This window comes from Aulonocara sp. 'chitande type north' Nkhata Bay, linkage group LG5, assembly GCF_057382095.1.
Source record: "Aulonocara sp. 'chitande type north' Nkhata Bay isolate Kocher_YH1m ecotype deep benthic linkage group LG5, A_spYH_male_GT1.1, whole genome shotgun sequence".
NCBI lineage: Eukaryota > Metazoa > Chordata > Actinopteri > Cichliformes > Cichlidae > Aulonocara > Aulonocara sp. 'chitande type north' Nkhata Bay.
The window spans coordinates 45,975,558-45,996,658 of record NC_141348.1 but is presented as its reverse complement, the minus strand read 5'-3'; the positions used below and the strand labels follow the sequence as shown (position 1 = coordinate 45,996,658).

Genomic DNA, 21,101 nt, shown 5'->3' with positions numbered 1-21,101 from the left:
CCAAACACGCCCGTGCATTCCCAGAAACCTTGTGGATATGTGACGCATGACTATAGGGAGGGAGATTTGATTTATTGTAAATCGTAATTGAAATTAATTAATGCAACTTCAGGTGTTGGTGGAGGTTAACAACCATAAGGTGGTGATTCTTGTTTTTACAATCAGTTACCCTGTTTCCAGTCGCAGAAAGCCACAGATCTCAGATGTGTTGCTGATCCAAACAAGCTTTTGTCTTTTCAGGAGTTTTATGACCACGCAAAGATCCTCTGGCAGGACGAAGGTGTGCGGGCATGCTGGGAAAGGTCCAACGAATATCAACTCATCGACTGCGCACAATAGTGAGTCTTTGCTTTTCTTATACTATTTTCACCTCTGTACGTACACTAGCAGTTAAATACGGGCACATTTCTAAGAACTTCCTTCTTCGGGTTTTGACACTCAAAGGTGAGACATATAAACCATTTAATGTGTGCTCTGGGGGGGGTTGGGTTGGGTTGTTTCCCTGTGGTTTATGTGAGCTCAATGTGTGAAGATAAATGGTGATAATGAATGCAGTGCTACTTTGTCAAGTGTATTTATTTTGGCTAGTTTATTTTAGTAGTTTTGTAGATCATTTCTTTAGGCTGGAAATAATGATGTGTTGTCTCTTTTTTTCTTTTCTTTTTTCTTTTTTTTTTAAAGGATTTGTGGACTTTGTTATGGTGTTGGTATTTTGTTAGTTGGTCCACCACTTTAGTATTGACTGAAATATTTGAGCTACCATTAAATTGGTTAATATGAAACCTCTGACTCACGTTAGTTGTCCCCAGTGGATAGTTCCCTTGTGGGGACACCAGGGGATTCCCTTTGTAGTTTGGACTAAAACCTTTCTATAAAGGTTAAAGCCACTTTCAGTATGAAATGTTGCAGGCAGTCTATACTTGCAGTTGTGGCTTGTGTATGCCAAAAATGGCATCACAGCTGCTGGTGTGCAGTGTCCTTTGGTGACGTTTTGGTTTGCCATGCACCTTCTAGCTTTTGTAACCTGAAGCCTGCGATTATATGTTCTGCAAAAAAAAAAAACCTGCTTAAAACTTAGCAATCGCTTTGTTTGCATACTATTATGACCATTTAAATTTTCTTCTCAGTTTTGACACTTACCCATGCACGTGTTGACATAGCTTATTTATTAAAACATGGATTTTCCACATGGTAACGAGTGCTGTTGAGAGCATGCCAGAGCAACAGGTAGCAATAGACCCCAGCACATAGAAAACTTTATAGAAATATTGAATCCTACAGACAATAACTTTGTGCACATGAAAAACTGAAAATGAAGGCACGCACAGCATGTGGGCAAAGGCTTGATATTCAAGTGTTTATCATTGAAAAGTACACTGCTACTTCTTGTGCTCACATTTATGACTATGGTGCTGTGTTGACGTCACAGTTCCCTCAAGCAGCCACTAATGTGTCAGGCCAAACTGTGGCATAATTAGTAAAAATGTGTTCATTGCATTGGTTCAACTATTGTTCCTATTTTGTGCTAATTAGCAAATATTAGCTTAAATGTTAAGCTAAGGTAGTAAAAACGGTAAATGTTAGTGTCATAGCGTCAGCATTTAGCTTAGAGCACCTCAATGCCTCCATAAAGCCTCAAAGAGCTGCTAGCATGGGTGTAAAGAAGCATCACAGATGGCCGGTGTTGGTCGCACCAATTAATTGCGATTTTGGTCATTTTCTGACTAAAATTTGTGCTCACCCAATCTAAAGTTTCCATGATGCTTGGTTACAGATGTTCCTGCTGTGAATTGGACTGTTGAAAGGTTTCGTTTCCATGTGCTGGCAATTGTTTTTTTCTGTCAGGTGGATTTCTGGTTAGTCTTTGCTAAACAAAGTGCAGACCTTTTGGATGGTGATAGTGTGTGTGTTTTCACTGATGGGGAATTGGTTAATCTTCCTGGAACATCTTTTTGTGTTTTCTGCATTGAAATTTGGAACATATTTAGAGGAACATTAGCTTGAACTTCCCCAACCCGTGCCGCCTGACTCTCCCTCTGCTGTTCCAAGCACGTTATCTTTCCCTTTGGTCTTTGGTCAGTCTGGCTTCATTATAAGACACAAAACGATCACATGCGTCAGTATGGGACGTGTGCTGACTGTTTCATTTGTCGTTGTGTGTTTAAAGCAAGTATCAAATATAAAAGCTCTCATAGCATTATATTCGTCATTTATTGCATGGTCATAGCATGCAATAAATGACTAGATATAACGGTGATGCATGAATTCAAATGGCATATTTTACTGTAGCAGCCGGTTAAGGGGGAACTATTTTTAAACTGCTTCACATATAATTAGTTATCGAGTTTCTAACCTTTGGGTTTAGATCAAAAGAGGAAGGAGTGAAGCAAAAAGTAAAGTTGTACTGCACAAATTCATGTTCAAATTGTAAGACTTTTGATATGTTACAAATAGTTAAATCAACTATTTGATGAAACGCTTAATGAATGACTTTGCCTCCCAGGATTTACTGTTAATCTGTAGGGACTACATGCCACCAGGTCCACCTTCAGCTCTGTGTGGCATGTTTTACATAAAATCTCACTGTAGTAACTCAAGCAATCAAATGAATGAGGAGTGAATTCTGTATACATTTCCAAAAAGTAGAATTAGAAGTTCTACTGCATGTGAAGTTGTACTTTGTGCCGTATTTTTGATGAGTGTACTCAGTTACTTTAGTTACTCAGTTACTGTCTTTGTGAGCGTATGTTGTCATTGGGGGGTGTGTATGCATGTCATTTCCATGTTGCAAATGCGACCACAGTTGTTTGTCGCAGTCACAGTTGCGTGTGTGTGGCACTCTTATGTTTTGTGGGAGGCGGGTGGGCTGACAGCACAGGCTGTCAGTGAGATGATCATGAAAAACCATCACTGTAAGAAGTGTGATTGAACACATGCGGCGTTTCACGCATCTGAGGAGAGACAGCGATTGAAAATGACAAAAGATCGAAAAGAGAGATTGAAATTGAATGAGGGTTTTCCTCTGTTGCAGGAACCCTCTCCTCCCTTCTCCTCTCCTCTGTCCTCTCTTCTCCTCTCCTCTCCTCTTCTCCACACCCAGCAGCCCCAGTGTTATGATGGATCAGATGTTGGGCTGGGTGGCCAGACCGGAAGTGCTCCCCTCCCCCCTCTGTGTGCTTATGTAAACGGAGAAGCAGAGAAAGAGAGAGGGGAGAGCTATTTTTAACCCAGGCAGGCTGCAGAAGGAGAAAGAATGAGCGACTGTGTTAGAAGAGAGAGACAACTTCAGCATTATTGATGAAGGTTGTTAGCATTAAATGAAAATGTCAACCCTGGATCAGCACAGGAAAAGTGAGGCCCACCATGTACACCTCCTGCCTCTCTCTTTGCAAAGATCACCTGACCCGTGTCATGATCGGGGGGGGGGATAAAATCAGGAAAAAAAAGGGAAGAAGAAGTTGACATGGCACTGATGCTTTGTCTCTGTGTGATTAGAAGGAAGTCACTGAAGCTTCACCGGTTCTCTTTTTGCTCCGTCATGCTCCGCCGTGATGCATCATTATTGTTGCTGTTTTTCCCCTATGCATTGAGGATGCACTCTAACTGTAAGATGTTCAAATGCAAAGTCCACTCAGTGCCTCGTTGCCCCCTCTGCCCAACAGGGCTGAGGCGAAGGGTTTGTCAGGTTTCTATTGTCTCATCATATACAGTATAGCAGTGTGTAAGTGTCGCTGTAAGTGTAAGAATTTTCAAGATAAGTGGAAAAGAGAAAAAAATCGTAATTTTTATTTATTTATTTTTTCAAATTGCTTTACTCATCACTTCACAGACTCTGTTACCTCATACACATAACAAAGGCGAATCCAAGCTTCTTTTGGGCGCTCCCTTGCTAACAAACAGCATGCCACAGTGGATGGCTTCCCATACTTGATTTATGATTTTTATGCTGGTTATCCTTCCTGACCTAATCTCCGAGGGTTTTTTGTCTCCTGCTCGTCTTGAACCAGGGATCTTTTGCATGTCAGACAAATGCATAAATCACAAATCTATGGGCATAGTACAGCCAGGGGTATTATTCTAAGTTTCTTATATTATTTGTATAATATTCCTAACCTTGCAAATATCCAGGCTTGCAGTGGTAAAATTTGCAAGACAAAAATGGTACATATATCCAGAAAATAAGAGGGATTCTTTGAGATTTAAGACACAAATTTATAAGAAACAGATGTTTAAAAGAAAGAAAAGTTGCTTTTATTTTTGCCGAGCTTCCACATCATGTCAAAGTGGGACGTTAGAGGTTTTGTAGGCCTTATTTGGCGAGTCACAAATACACAACAGTGGTAGTACAGACTGCACTTTCTACAGTTTTACTGCTGCTGCCATGTTGGATTCCAAAGTTGGAGTTGGTGTGACTTTGCTGACTTTCCGAGTGGGAAGTCCAACTGGAGGGGGCGTTTGAGCTGAAAATCCAGTGGAATTCTGACTTTCCACTTCAAATGGCATGCAGCATCATTCCTAATATAAGATGGACTATTCAAATATAGTCTTTTTTGCAGTTGGGGTTAGCAATAAGTGTTTATTTTATAATAACCCTTACATTTCTTATCATCATAAGAAATGTAAAGCATTTTTAAAAACCTCTGTGAAAGGGGAATATCACCTGTCCAAAGCTTCAGTATGGTGAGCGCAAATTATATTATTATTTTAAGAAAGATTTAATTGGATCAAAGATCAAGTTGAAACGTATCTGACTGCTGTTCCCAATTTTATAAACTTTAGGAAATATAAGGTTTGCTTTATTTTTTTTCCCCTAAGGGCATGCTGGGTAATCTGGCCAGGTAGTATGGCAGTGTGGAGGAGGCTCTGTGGCTACAGGACACTCAACAAGATGCCATAAAAAAGAGAGGGATTAAAAAGAGAGACTTGTTTAAGTGTTAGATACTTGTTAACTCAGAGAGGGTTAAATATTTGTGTGGTTTCTTTTATTTATGTGGTATTTATTGTATGACAACATGCAATTGTAAAAAGTGCAGCATGGCTAATCTTTTGAAAATACTGCCATATTGCTCAAAAATATTCCCAAACTTTTTCAATAATATCATAAATTTCACGCATTTTTCTTGAGATTTTATTTTTTTACCTAAACCTCTGTAAATTTCAGGATTTTTCCTCATTAATTTACCAAATTAAGAGAAATCACAATTAATTGTTGAATAAGTACCTGATTTTAAATATGTCGAGTCTTGCACATATTTTTGCAAATATTTATTTATAATACACCTCTTTTATTTTATTTTTATTTTTGATATTATTATGGCTTATTGGAGGATCAACTAACTGTTTTAAAGTCATGTCCTTAGTTGTAGCTTCTTGTCATCTCAGTGAAACATCTAAAGGTTACACCTTTTTTCCATGTTTTGTAAGACTTTAGTGTGGGTGGTAAGCAGATTTCATCTTTGGACAGAGACAGATATGCTTCTAAGCTAAGTGGCAGCTTGCTTTTTGTCTGCAGAGGCATCGTCTCCTCCATCTCTAAAAAGCAGATTGCCACCAAATCTGAGCCCTTCCTTCAAATGAGAAGTAGAAAGACGCTTGTACTTGTGGCCTAAAGACAAAGAAATAATGCAAACATGTGGCCAAAAGGAAGTTATGGAAAACTAAGCCAATAATGAGATGTTGCTGACCAGTTGGAGACAACTGCATATTTGGAAACAGTGAACAAAGCTGTACATACTTTAGCACAAGTCCTTTGTAAGCTTTACACAGTCTTCACCTTTTGTGGATTTTTTGAAAATACCATGAATCATTTTGTGTTTGTTTATGATCATTGCTGATCATATGAAGATTGTTTTCCTGTAAGCTCTGTTCCTCACACCGAGAGGAAAAAATTGACTGGAGATCATTCTTTTAACTTTAAGGCAACATCAGCCTGAACTTAAACATTTGCTTCCCTGACTTTGTAACATGTAACAAACTGTACATCCAAAAATAAGTACATTATTCATGTAATTCCTCCGCAGGGGTCTTGTTTCATCTGTCTGACCCTGCTGTCATTTACACCGTCATTCTTCTTTACCTACCCTCTTTCTTCCTGTCTCACCTCCTTACACACACCTTCAGTGTGGAGTGGAGCTGTCAGGAAACAGATAATAAGTGAAATAACGTTAATTGAGTTCACGAGAACACATTACGTAGCTGCTTTTATTCTCAATCTGTGAAAAATATAAATGAAAGCTAATTTGAGAGAAAATGTTTTTTAAGCATTTGCTGAAGCTGTCAGACCGACTTTTATTTCTTTTTTTAAACGATTGATAAAAATGATTTGATGCAGAGCGTGAACTTTCTTCCAGGATATGCACAAGCATGTAAGGCAAGCATAATTGTTTGAGCTTTTCAGCCATGTCGACACACTGAGGTCAAGTAAAAAAAAAAAAAAAACCAAAAAACTGCTGTAATCAGACACGGACAAGTTGCTGGTATAGTAGCCGGTGCACAGCTCCTGGTATGTGGCTTAGTAAACACAGAACAACGTAAAATTGGATAAATTAATTATTTAGTCTCTTGAACCAGAACGATATTGATGTTGTATATTGTTTAGGTCTCCTGTTACCTTATTGTCTGACTGCTTTTTTATTTTTAAATGACAGTATAGAGGTACCCGTTGTGTTAAAATATGACGAGGAGTACCTGACCTGAAGCTGGGAGTGAAGGTGTTTTGTTTTTACAGGCTTTTATTTTGAAGGACTCTTGCGAAACAGACTTTTTTATGCATTATTTTATGAAGCATTCCTTCCATATGCAACACTTTACTAACAAAAAAAATACATAGAATCTTAAACATGAGCCCCAATGAAATGCTAATGTTCCATTTGTTCATATATTAAAGTGGATAAAGTAATAATGTATTTGGGGGGGAAAGTAATTTTCTATTACTTTGTTAAAAATTAGTTGTGCCATCTATAATGCAAAATAACGTCAGGATTTTGCATAAAATAATATAAACAGCGCCACGCCATAGATTTGCAACACCAGATGTAGTGGATTTTTAATCTCTGCTATATATTTTGTTTGGTTTTCTTCTTCTCAAATGTTAGGAGTGTCTTTTTTTTAAATTGGGGGTGTTTGTAACTGTAGGAGAAGTCACTCAGAGACGTTACGTTTGTGCCGCCTGGCCATGATACCGGCCGAGAGTTACCACCGTGTTTATTAATTGTGGATTCTTTGAAACGTTATCCCAGCGATAATGTGCCAGAGTCCCCCTAAAGTACTTCTTTGGCACCCTCGTACTCCTCTTCTCTCCCCCCGTCCTTCCTCTGCTCTCGCCTCTCTCTGTCTCTCCGTGATGTGTGGCGGTGTTTGTGCAGGGACAGAAAATGGTTGAGATTGAGTCTCTGACTCATCCTGAAGGAGGAGGGAGGGGAGATGAGGGATGGGGGCAAAGACGAACTGATTTTTTTTGTGTTTTGATGGGGTGGCAGTGTCACTGTGTGTTATCCTGAAGATGTTTAAATGAAATTTCCAGGTGTGTGCAAGCTGCAGATGTTAAATGTGTAAATGTGTTTGGAGACGGGCAGCTGTGGGAAACTTTGCTGCTGCTGCTGTAATCTCGCCGTCTTGTGATTTTTCTGAATGCTGTTTAGATGTCTCGTGTTTACTTAGTTACTTTTCCTTTATTTTTCTTCTTGTCGTTGTCTTTCTTTCATTGAGTTTTGTATTCTTTTTTACTTTACTGTACGGGATTTGTATTTTCCTTTCTGGTCCTTTGGGGGGTTTTCTTCATTTTTATGCCTCATTTAAGGTTTCTTCGTGACTTTTCTCTGGGCTTTGTCTCGCTTTAAAAAGTTTTCTTCATGCTCTTGTTTGTTTCTTTTTTGCTTTCTTTTATTCTTTGATTTCTGATCATTTGTTCATCAATTAATTTCATTTTTTGTCACGTTTCTTTCCCATCTTTGTCAGTTTCTTTAAAGTTTTTATGCTCTCCTTTTACTTTTCTCTTTATGTTCTTTTTTTCCTCTAAACTTTCCATTCTTTTATTAATGTTTCACTATCCTGTTCATTTTTTTTATTTTTATCTTTGATTCTTCTCTTTCGTTCTCTTTTTGTCTTTCTCTTTCACTCTGTTCTCGTCTCCTCCTACCTTTCCTACTCTTATAATCTGTTCACTTTTCTCTGTTTTCCTCGTGTGTTAGTTCTTTAATTGCCTTCCTTCTTTTTTTGTCCTTTTCTTCTCTCGCGCACTTTTCCCTCTGTTTCCTCTAACCCACTCCATTCCCTGAATTTCTTTCTTTCTGTCTCTTTGTTGCTCGCTCCATTCCTCTCTGTCCCCTTCTTCTGCCTTTCTTCCCTTCTTTTCCCTCTCCTCTCTCTGTCTGTCTCTCCCTCTCTCTGGCCTCTCTCCAGCAGCACAAGATTTGGAGCCGATTGTCTATTTATAGCGCCTGTGGTTCTGTCGCCATGACAACCAAGCTGGAGGCCAGGGCGCCAGGGAGCTATTTTTGGAGCAGCTCTGTAATGTCAGACATAGCCTTCTCTCTCTTTCTTCCCTCTCTCTCTGGATGTGGTGTGTGTTTGATTAAGGATCGGCTGGCGAAGCCTTCGGTTTGGTCAGCTCGTCGCAGTGTGAAGCGCTAACGTACAAAGAAGCGGTAACCCCCTCAAGTCTTGCACCGTCCCCCTCCCCCCACCTACCTATTACCTCCACCTTGAGGAAGCACCGAGACCATTTTTTTGTTGGGTTTTTTTGTATTTATTTTTTTGAGTGGGCTCGGTGCTTCAGAGGCTTGTAAAGCTTCAGTTTTCTCTCGTGCAGCTGAGATTGATTTCAGGCGCCTTAAGTGACACGTTTGAGTGTCTGCAGTGAGATTTGCAGCAACAATAAAGACACAATTTAAAGCCCTGTTAACGTAAAAAAAAATACTAAACTGCATTTTTTGTAAATCTGAAAAAACAAATTTAAGTGTTAATAAATGGCCAAATTATTGTCAGTAAAATTGACACTAAACTATATTTAAGGATTTAATACTTAAATTTACAATTTTAAAATGTATCCTTTTTTTTTTTGTAAACTTCTAATAATCTTTTAATTTGTTTTCACAGTTTTCCTGTTTTACAGTTTTACTGTTAATCAGCTTCTCGGGAATGTGCATTTTCTGTATTTGTAAAGGTTTTTGAGCATCTTCATTTTTTACTTTTGTGTAAAGACATGGTGGTTGAACTTCTGAAAACTTGCTTGGACATGAATAGATTTGAGGAGATGTGGAAAGAGGCGCTTTTTAGGGACGCAATCCTGCTCGCTGATTTGTGTGTGTCTGCGTGTGTGTTGTCACACAGCGGAGCTGCTCGGACGCGGTGGGGCAAAGTTTTCCAGATGCTGTGTGTTTGTATCTTGTTATACTACAAACCCTGATACAGGTTAAAATACTTTAATTATTACTCTGGTACTATTAAACTGTTAACACAGTTAATGTGTTCTTTGATCAAATACTGGCTTTTTTTTTTTTAAAAGAGACATTTCATAACTGTTTCTCATATGAAGGTAATTTAAAATTAAAGTACTATGATCTGAAAATTTGGCTCCCTAAAAACATAAAAACCTGCTCCGTCCTGTTACGTTTGATCTGTTTCTGTTTTATCCTTACCAGCTGTAAGGTTGCAGGCCGGACGACACAGTTGTGTGTCAGAGTAATCTAATACTGAGTAGAGATGAGGACGTATGAAAGCTCATAATCTGAGTAATCCTTTGTTCTAATACTGCCACTTTTACAAGATAAATGCATTATGGGAGTGTTGTCAGCTATGTTGGGACAGTGCGCCGCTGCTGTTACGTTTTTTTTGTTTGTTTGTTTTTCAACACATGAAAAAAACAAAAACAACTTCATCATGTTCAAAATTACACGTGCAAAGCAGATCCAGTTAAAAGGTGTTTTCATAGCAGTCCAATAGGCTTTAATTATTGTAGCAATAATATAGAAGAAATTTGGTAATTGAACTTTTGTTAAAAAAAGGTCTATTTTTTAAAATATAATTGATAAAACATGTGATTTTTATTTTATACATTTGAACAAGCATATTTAAATATCCTTCAGGGTTGTTTGTGTGGCAATAAAACAATGAATCCAAATAAAGAATTGAAGTAAATATGACATTTTAAAAATATGTAAATGCTAGAGTATTTATTTTTCATTTTTCCACAATCGTGGCCTACATTTATTGTATCTGCAAAAAAGAAGAAGAAAAGAAACCCAAAGAAAACAGAAGAATGAATTTTAGCTTTTCTTGTAAATACTGGGTCATTTTTAGCTACCAGACAAGTGACCTGTGTATATTTCCAGAGTTTAAGTCACCCTGTCTGCTACCCAGAATAACCCTGTGGATATACATAACACCGTAGACCTCTCTGTTACTGGGGCAGCCACTATTATTTAGTTCATCTTAGTAGGCATGGTTATTATTGGCACTTCTCCTATTAATAGGGAGAAGTGCTAAAAATTGAGCAGTGTGTTTGTCCTGGGCGTGTTGATGCCTCAGACCGGAGCTGTAGATAAACAAGATTTTGGCCTCAGCAGATGTTGGGGGCAGGCATGTTAACTCTCATCATTAGAGCTGTAGCTTTCACCTTCACCCAAAATGAAAGTTTTGTTGTTGAGGTGCTCACTAATAATGTAATGTTATGGGCTGAAGTTTGACTCGAAGGTGCTGAGGTGTGGGAGCACCTGAGCCACTTGGCCCCTGCAGAGAGCGGCTGGTACCAGACCGGCTGACTGCCTAATGGTCTTTCTGTGTGTTTTACATGAATATCTGTGTCAGTGCGCATTTGTGCAGAGAAATGCGCATGGCCCGCTCTTTGTCTCTGCGAACCCTTTCTCCTCCCTCTCCTTCCTGGCTCAGGGGTCTTTTTGTCCGTTTGTCCAGCACTGTAGCGCCTGCAGACGCAGCCCCCCGTTCCTCTCAGTGTGTTACCTGCAGCCCTTCTGTCACATTTCACCCCTGCCCGCAACATTCCTAGTTATCTCAGAGGGGGCTGCATACCTGTTCTCTGAGAGGCGGCTGCAGGCCAGTGTCTTGCCTTGCTAGTTGTAAGAATAGAGCGTAGACAATTATTCAAAGCAGACAGCCGGGCGGGCCGGGGAACAGAGTGGGAACGCAGTATGTTAGCAACTACTCTGTAACAAGCAGTCAGGGATTACTTAAAGCATTTTGGTTGGTGAAGCTTTGCAGAGATTTAAAATAAAATTGGTTAGATGAAGTTGCAAGCAGTGCTTTAACACATCAAAGCCATGTCTGTTCATTTTTTTTTAAATTAGCAAGCATTAACTGTGTGGCTACACTTTAACACTACTGCACTATAACCCTCATCCCTGCTTAAAACATGCTGCTCAGGTGAAAGCTTTAATATTTAAATATTGTTCCGGAATTTTGTGAAGTAGAAATGCATCAGAATAAGGTACATTAAAGTACATTAAGGTTAAAGTACAATAAGGTACAATAAAGTACATTTAGCATATTTGGTGTTTTATTTTAACAATTTGTATGGAGGTAATTTTCAAGTTTCTTTCTACAGAAAGACTCCCATTGCATTTCAAGCTATATCTGTCGGAGACCCTGTAATTATTTGTACTGCATTTCACGTCCATTCAGTATTTACTTGAGATCTTGTTGTTTAATATAACATGGTAACACACACGAGGAAGGGCTAAAGTTGAATATGCAAATGTTTAAGTTTGAGAGCAGAATCCGTGATTGAAACATTTGCATGATATTAAAGCTGCGATTGTGAAGTTTTCAGCTCAGTTTCTGTAGGAAAACTGCAGCACTTGTGCTCGATCAGTGCAGGCGAGTGCGACACTGCTGCTTAAAGATAATCACCAAATTCCTTTCGGTATAACTGGCCTGAATTCAGCTCACTCCTCTTTCCATGCCACAGCTGAGCAACTCTTCTTTGATAATGTTTACCTCTTTACATCTGAAAGTCCCGTCTGGACAGCTTGGAAGTTTAATTTTCCACCTTCATTTTATTTACATGCATGTGCAGTGGCTCGAAGGGAGATGATAGGGAAGTTGTTTTTTTTTCCTGTGTGAAATTTAGGCAATCTTATTAATGCTGGTGTGCATGTACACGACGGGTACTAGTGTAAAAGTGTCTGTGGTCCAGACAACTCCGAAAGAGTCGTCAGGCTGCCTCACACACCTTGAAAGCATACACCCGTTCACACAGACCATTAACATGCATTTGGGTAGGCGCTCTTCAAAATATGAACGCGCTGTAGGCCTGCATACCCACCCACGCACACACACACACACACACACACACACACTTCTCCTTCTGTGCAAGTACTACTACAGCAGCTCCATTGACGAGGCTTCTTCAGTCTGACAGAGCAAACGGCTGCCGGTGACTCAGACTGGCTGCCTCTGATCTCGCTGCGATTTCAAACACTCGCCCCCTCGTGGCCATTCAGGGACTCATATCCTCCATGTTTCCCGAGCTCTCATTGCTGTGCTCGGCAGCAGCGCTCGGCCTGTGTTTGTGTGCGTTTTTGAAGCCAAACTCTTCCAGTCTGATAGGTTGGTGAGTTAAGGAGGATTTTAAGTTGCGTTTACAGTTCAGTAGGTTTTATTTTGAAGATTACTGTGGTTAGTTAAAATGGACTGATTTACTGTGAAAGTAAGCAATACATTAGTTTTATTGTAATATTGTATATATATTTTTTCTATACAGTTCCAGCTGAGATTTAAAAGCTTTTGTGTTGTCTTTGCAGCTTCCTAGACCGGATTGATGTGGTCAGGCAGAACGACTACACACCCACTGATCAGGTGAGGCAGTCAGCACTCAAACACCAGTTATAACAGTTTTTATCATTTTTATTTAGTTTTGTAAGTTTCAGTTATATTCTGTTATTTTATTGTTTAAAAATGTTCACCAGTGTTTAGTATATTCTATAATGTTCAAATTGAGCAAAAACGAAAATGGAGAGTAGTTTTTGTTTTTTATTCCAGTTAATCAAAATGTTTTTTTCTCTTGTAGCTTTCATTTTTTGAGTTTTAGTTCACTGTAATAACACAAACAGGATTGAAGGTGATGAACCACCAGAGCAACGCCTGCCAGACATTTGCATTTATTCACCAAACTCAAATAATATTGCAATAACAACCTGTAAGCAGATTTTCAGGTTCCCATCATGACACACTCATGCTCTGTGTATATTATTTGGAGGCACCTGTGCCTTCCCTTCTGTGACGTGTCAAAGTTTAATCTTGGGGAAACTCGAGAAGAAGTAAAAAGTGTGAGTGTGTTTAACTGTGTAGCCGGAACCAGACAAAGGATGTGAACTGCAGTACACGTCATATCATACGTGAAACGAGCGTGTGCAGATGGAGAAGTTCACGTCCCAACGACCCGTGTGGACGTGGAAAGCATGAAGAGACCTTCATGACGGCATTGTAATTACGCATCACCACTGAGGGCAGCAGAGCCGTGCACAGGGCATGTTTGCATATAGAAAATGTGTGTCGTTGTGTTTGCAGAAAATTATAATTACCACATTTGTGGCAGTTTTTAAAATCATAGTTGGTGAATACTTTCTAGATTTTTATGTACAATCAGCTGTGATTAGCGTAGAAGCGAGTAAGAACAGTGCCGTGGGAAATGGAAAGTGAATATAGAAAAATTAAAAGTAAAATGAGTGTGGAATTTATCTGCTTTTATTTGATTTAGATAGCCAGATAAAACTTTGAATTTGATTGTTTTTGACCTGTTTTTACAAAAGATCTACTCATCTACAAACACTATTCATTATTAGGTGTTATTATTCAGTATGTCTTATTGAAAATGGACTATATGCACAGCTTCTTTTTAAAATTATTTTATTTATAATGTGTATCAATACGGATAAGTGCATAATATGAACTGTGTCACACATCCCGGCATTTAAGTTTAAATGCTGTTCCCTAGATGGACTTTCAAGACGCACGCATCAGTTATCTTTATTTGTTTTATTTCCTCACGAAAGTCGACTTCTTGCCCATTTACTGCCATTTTATGCTTCATTGTCCACTTGTGCTTCCTTTAACCCTCCTACTCCTTTTTTTTTTTTTTCAGGACCTGCTAAGATGCAGAGTACTGACATCTGGGATCTTCGAGACAAGATTTCAAATAGACAAAGTTAATTTCCAGTGAGCAACCTCAATGTTTATTTATCACGATGTGTGCGATAGAGCGAAAGTAAAAAAGTCAAATAAAAGGATTAATACTGTTTTAAAAGTGTAAATATAAAACTTTTTAACTTCCTCTGTCTCTCAGTATGTTCGACGTTGGAGGTCAGAGGGATGAACGGCGAAAGTGGATCCAGTGTTTTAATGGTAGGAGATGATCCTGAATTATTTCTGAAGTATCTAACACTCACTTTGCTGCTTTTTTCATGTCATTGGGTTTATAAAGTTACTAAAGCAGATATATATGTAGTGTTCAGCAATCCGTAACTGGATTGAAGCATGTGCGTTCATTTAAAGTCCAAGTTGAGAACAAGGTTGTGTATCTTGAGTTTTTGGGTATTTTTATTCATAGTGGTTTTATTAATCCTGCTCTGTGTTGTGTGCCGCAGATGTGACAGCTATCATCTTTGTGGTGGCGAGTAGCAGCTACAACATGGTGATCAGAGAAGATAATCAGACTAACAGACTACAGGAAGCCCTCAATCTTTTCAAGAACATTTGGAACAACAGGTCGGAGACAAATTTTTCTTTGGACACATTTCTTTCTTTTCTGTTTTTGTCTTTTTTTGTTTGAAGGTGAGGAGACAAAAGGGAGTCATAAAAGCCAAGAAATGTTGCTAAAAAGACTATAGAAACTAAATGCTGTGACACTTTGGTCCCTTTCTAGCTCCCTTTATGTAGAAGGTAAAGGGAGCAGACATAAGAGCAACTTAAGAGTGAAGTATATGATTACTGTGACTGGTAGTTTTCCATTGTTTGGGATAAAAAAAGTCATATACAACAATACAATACAATAATAAAACTTTTACTTTGAGTTGAGAGGAATGCCTAGTTACAAGCCATCTTGCACACAGCAGGGAAATACGGGGGAAAAAACAAAGATAAAATAGGATCAAAAGAACATGAGACATGATGTGAGCTTTCTGTTAGCTGTGCAAATGAAAACACAAATCAAGCTGGGAAGGTTTGTCATCTGAGGGGCTGCTGCTTTTGCTAGTTTGGTAAGAGAAGTCATTTCTTTTCAGAGATAAGTACAGTAAATTTAAACAAAGCGCTCGATACGTTTACGTGAACGGTGCACTAAAAAATTCTTCTGAAAATCAAGAAAATGTGAAATTTCTGATTCAGGGTGTATATGTAGAGGGACAAAGCTCTGAGCAGACACCATGTCCGCCTTTGACTCCATATGGGCTGTTTATGGCAGAAGCTCTAAGACCTTTTTAACCCAGAACTCCAGAGAGTAAATTATTGCCGTGTTCTCCAGCCAAAGTCTATTAAAATGTAATTTCTACTTTTAAAACAGTGACTCTCCAGCAACACATGTTTTGGGTCTGAAACTAACCTTGGTCTGAACTTGCTCACTTCCCTCTGCAGGTGGCTACGGACCATTTCTGTAATCCTCTTCCTGAACAAACAGGACCTGCTTGCTGAGAAGGTTTTGGCAGGAAAATCTAAAATTGAGGAGTATTTCCCAGAGTTTGCACGCTACACTACGCCTGATGATGGTAAGGCTGGCGCTCTTAGATCTGCTCATCTTCATCTTGCTGTCAGTCTTTTTTTCCCCCCAAACATTATCCCTGATGATATAACATCCCCAGAACTGTCCACTTTAATACAATAATATTTATATAGCTCCTGTTAACAACTTTCATCTCAAGGAACAAGTTAGAGAGCGTACAACATCAGAGGGAGAAGCTGTATTATCCAAAAGTTCACTATGAACAGGCACTCCAGAGAGACCACCAGCAGACCGAGACTCAAAGAGGGGAAACAATCCAGAGATGACAAAGAAACGGAAGCGTGGCTACAGCATGAACAAAAAACTGGAGAGTACACTTTATGATGTGCAGATGTTGCATATAAACCGACCAGAGCCAAAGCCAGAATAACAAAGGGATGGTTCATGATCACCTAATACAGTCCTCCCTGGGAGCTGGTTCCACAGCAAAGCAGCCTGATAACTGAAGGCTCTGCCTCCTGTTATCCAGTTAGATCGTGTGTCCGTGTGACTTCACGGCCGGAGCTCTTGGTTAGTTTGAGTTCTGAGTGCTCCATCGAAATGTCACACATGCTAACGCCCGCAGTGCACTGACATGTTAATATTAGGGGTGCAACGATATTCGTATCGATATTGAACCGTTCGATACAGTGCTTTCGGTTCGGTACGCATATGTATCGAACAATACAACATTTGTAATTTATTTTATCAATTTTCCTTCTGACGATGCTGTCTGTGTTGAGCGCTCAGTGAATCTGTGTTCGACTACTCCGCCTAGGCTGCACTGTCGAGCGCAGATCCACTGAGCGCTCAACACAGACAGCATAGTCAGAAGGAAGAGCGCAGGGCAAGCTAGCGAGACAGAAGTTAAGCTCTACTTGCAACAGGCAAATTGAACCTCATTCAGATCTGGCGTTTGGAATTATTTTGGTTTTCATGTGACGTATGACCCTGAAGGTAAGCGAGTCATGGACTAAAGTAAAACAGTATGTTGGATGTGCCATGCAATGCTCAATTACATTGGTGTGAACTAGTGTGTTAGCGCAGTTAGCTCGTTAACGTGTTGGCCGTCTAGCCCCATGCACGGAGTGATCGGCGGTAGCTCGTTAACGGAGATTTGCCGTGTTGTGGCGTTAAGGTCATTTCAACGAGATTAACCTGAAAGCACTAGTGGGAACACAACGAATATGACTGCACATTTACGCCGACATCATCCTAGTGCAAAGACAAGTGGAAGCAGACAAAAAAAAGCAAGCATGCTACTAACTTTAGCCGAGTCATTTAGACAGCTGTTAGCACAGGATTCTCCTTATGCTGCTGAGAATATAGCCCAGAAGAAGTGGATAGTATAGCTTTTATTTTGGAAAGAGCCATTTCTCTGTAATAAACTCTCTTTTCCAAAGATGAGTGATTCCTCAATCAGATACAGGGCTTGCAATATCGCTAGCCCAACGTCCTGGAGCTAGCGATTTTTTTCAGTCGGGCTACCAAAATCTTTCTCTTCCCTGCCCGTCGGGCTATTGTAGGAAAAATATATGTCAATGCTTTTGCATTCTTTCAGAAATGTAGCTGGGTAATTATGTCATTGGCATCGGTGAGCCACTGTCAATATGTGACATATTGAAGTCGCGTTTGAATTTGCGCTTGTTTTTTTGCTTTCACTTTGCAATCGTGCGAACTGTGTATAGAGAGCGACAGCACTGATCTGTGAGTGATGATAATTTGTGCACCAATTCCTCTGACATCGTCTTATTAATCGTTAGCTTACTATGCAAACATGACAAGTGAAATCTCCCGCAGCTTAAACATGTGAGAGGTTGATCGCGCAGAGAATCGCTGAGCTTATGTGAGTACGTGTGTAAAAGCATTTCAGTTCTGCTGAGCCAAATAAGACAGGTCAGGGAGAAGAAGTGACAGCCAAAGAAAAGCTTACCACAAAACGGAGAAGTTATGACAAATCAGACTATAAGGCAAAAAGAAAGTGCAGCTTTATGGTTTCATGGACAAAAGAATTTCTGTGGCAGCAATATGACGAGCTAAATAACCAGGGCTGCACATAAGTGGTCCGCAGGTGCGCATTCGCTGTCAAAATAAAAAACACGCACAAGGGTTAGGGTTAAATTTAAAAACTGTACTTTTGAGTTAAAATATATATTTATAATTTTAATAAATGACAAATTAAGAAGGCATGAACATTTTTTTTGTATCGAAAAAATATCGAACCGTGACACCAAAGTATCGAACCGAACCGTGAATTTTGTGTATCGTTGCACCCCTAGTTAATATGTAAACATGCTGAGGTTTTTCTCCTCACGCTCAGTGAGAATCAGTAGTTACGGTCCTGAGATCAAGTAAAGTATTGGCCATTTTTACCAGTTTAACTCTAATGTGGTTTATTCTGTGGTAACAGTGCTGCACCGTGTGACTATTTAATGCTGCAGCGTGAAGGTGACTCGAATGTGACCAGATTTCTTCTTCCAACAGCAATACCAGAGCCAGGTGAAGATCCCCGTGTTACCAGGGCAAAGTACTTCATACGGGATGAATTTCTGGTGTGTACAAAAGTCAAAGAGGCAAAACCTGTTTTGCCTCTTTGACTTTAGTTTCCCTTTTTTCTATTCTTTATATGACATAAAAGACTAATATGAGGTTTGAGTTATATTCCTGACAAAATTCCTTTAGAGGCTGATTTACATGGGATGTGGTTTCCAAATTGGCTTGAACTCCACTCAGTCTCTCTACTCTGGCACTGCTGAAGGAGCTGAACATAGTTTCAGTGTTTTTGAGCATTTGATGGACCGCTTATGTCCCAGAGATGTAGATTTTGTCACTACACCAGAGTACATAAACTATCAATGTGTATCAGTGGGTGAGTATAATACCTGCCACTGGAAAAAAGTTCTCCCTCAGTTTGGTGTTAGAATAATTATATTTTAATGAGTATACTGCATATATAAGTGTTCTCTGATTTTCGCCCATAAGGTTTTTTTTAACTTTGGATATTAGGAATGTATGACAGCTCAATAGTTACATTAAAAACATACATGATAATATAGAAACGATAATATACAGATACTCCCTTCTATATAATAAAAAGTGGTAGACAAGTTTAGATCAGCGTTACTCTGCGGGCATCGTCAGTACCAACTAGTCTTTGTGTGTCTCTTTTCTCAGAGGATCAGCACAGCCAGCGGAGACGGGCGGCATTACTGTTATCCCCACTTCACCTGTGCGGTTGACACAGAAAACATCCGCCGCGTCTTCAATGACTGTCGCGACATCATACAGAGGATGCACCTACGGCAGTATGAGCTCTTGTGATTGGCAGCGGCGTCCAATCTTACCTAACTACCTATCATCATACCTAGCTAAACACCCCCTCCCGACCAGTTAGCCAATCACTCATCCACTTCCACCAACTTCACCTAACATCTGAGCAAGCAACTGAGCGCCTTGCCCTCCCCTCCACTCCGATACAGCTTCTCCCGATAAACACAACTGCAGAAAAGCTGAACAGCGGAAAGACTCTTTTCAAAACAAAGGAAACGTTGTTACAGATACACCACATCATCAACTATCAGCCTGGACTGACTGCTGTACTCAGCCACACTTTGACCCAGGAAAGAGGGTCAGGACTGGAATCCCTGAGTGTAGGCGAACTCTCCTTTTAGCTCTCTCTCAGTTAAATGAACACACATGCTCACAGGTACACAAACACACACAGATATGAGAGACGACTTCAGATAGGTTTTAATACAGCAGTAAGACGCATACACTCTCACAGAGCCTTTCAAAAGTCAAGTTCTACTGCTTTCCAAAGTCGGCAGAGGCTAAATTGAATAATGCCTTCTGAGAGGGACGAGTTTATTCACCTAGTGCTGAACACGAAGGAAGGGAACGGCAGACAGCGAGGGTGGCAAAATGATACAGAGGAGGGCTGTTTTGTGCCCAGAGATGGACAGATGGACTAATTGACTAATGGCTGCCTGCGGACGTGAGCGTGACTCTAACAGAAGACCACACGGCTCTTCAAGAATCCAACCAAGGAGGGATGCAGAAAACAACAACAGAAAAAAAGAAAAAAAAATAAACAAGATGAATATCATACAATGCATAAACTCATGCATACCAGTGAACTTCATGCAGTGCAAAAAATCCAAGCTATATATATAGATATTTATATATGTGTGTATATAAATATGTATATATATATATAAATATATAAATATAAATATTATATATTCCTGTAATAACGCAATTCAACTTTTAAGTTTTTGTTAGTTTTTACCCCATGTTGTGTGTGGGTGTACACTGTGTGTGTGAGATCTGCCTTTGTGCACCATTTAAACCTCCAACAGCCACACACACACATACACACATATATAAAATATATACATCCTCGCCCCCTTTGCTCCTGCTGCTATTTGACAACTATTGAATATGTGGAATTTTTATTTAACAAGGAAAGCATGACGACGCAAAAGGAACGTACGAAGTTGAAGAAACGACTCGTCGGGGCTGGATGCGACATTCTGACCTGGCAGCACACACGGACACACTAACACACACACCCGTGCACATGCACTCACAGGCCTCCTTGTCCACACTATGACCCACCTCCACACCGTTTACCTTTCGTCTTGTTCTCTCACTTCTCCCATTCCCACCTCCTCCCTTCCTGGCTTTAAGTACGTCTGTCTTTATTTTACTGCTGGACTATTATTCCTGTACAGACTGTAAAATGTATTATTTTGTACAACTTTATTGAAAAAAAAAAAAAAAAACTTGTAGAAGATCCCTGTGCCTTGATCACGACTGTACGTGTAAAAATGAGCTAATATGTAAGTTATGTTTCACTGCGCTGTACAGCTGGACGGGTCTGTCCCACCTCGTCCGGGCTAGCTCACCCCTCCCGCTGGGGAGGGTGGTTGTGGGGTGGAGGGGGACGGGGAACGGGCATCGGATCGGGCGGAGGCCTTTCGTCTGTTGCTTAGTTTCCATTTTATTCCCACATTTGTTTGTTCGTTGATTCATTTGTTTTGTTTTGACTCTCCTCTGGTTTATATGATAGCGTTGGAAAAAAGAAAAATGAAGGAAAAAAGATAAGAAGACACACCACTTTAATGCTGTGTAGTGAACGATACTGAATCCTAACACAATTTAATATATATATATAAAATATATGTCAGATTTTATATTTTATATATATGTACTGTACACTTACCTCCCCATCACCCTTGTGAGCTGTCGCCCGGGTTTCCTTTGCTTTCTGTCCGTAACCTGCAAATATTTTCAGGTGGTGGCAATTCTGGGTGCAGCGGGGTGGGTGTTCATTTCTCTTTTTTTTATTTTTAGCTTTAACTCTTTTGGAGAGGAGGGAAATATCCAGTTG

At 39.8% G+C, this 21,101-nt stretch overlaps 1 protein-coding gene across 4 annotated transcripts in view; it reads left to right on the top strand.

Annotated features, from left to right (window-relative positions):
• The window catches only part of LOC147331493 (guanine nucleotide-binding protein G(s) subunit alpha-like), a 56,122-nt gene extending 35,618 nt beyond the window's left edge, over positions 1 to 20,504 (top strand). For 3 of the 4 annotated variants that reach the window (XM_086293856.1, XM_086293857.1, XM_086293855.1), the window contains 8 exons: positions 241 to 338; positions 12,759 to 12,813; positions 14,099 to 14,172; positions 14,300 to 14,358; positions 14,601 to 14,721; positions 15,586 to 15,716; positions 18,194 to 18,261; positions 18,884 to 20,504. In XM_086293856.1, coding sequence (XP_086149982.1) covers positions 241 to 338; positions 12,759 to 12,813; positions 14,099 to 14,172; positions 14,300 to 14,358; positions 14,601 to 14,721; positions 15,586 to 15,716; positions 18,194 to 18,261; positions 18,884 to 19,030 — 753 coding nt within the window. In that variant the 3' untranslated portion in view covers positions 19,031 to 20,504. Of the gene's footprint in view, positions 1 to 240; positions 339 to 12,758; positions 12,814 to 14,098; positions 14,173 to 14,299; positions 14,359 to 14,600; positions 14,722 to 15,585; positions 15,717 to 15,869; positions 16,706 to 18,193; positions 18,262 to 18,883 lie in introns of those variants that run through there. The other variant, XM_086293858.1, reaches the window with a different exon arrangement.
• Positions 20,505 to 21,101: the final 597 nt, after the last annotated feature.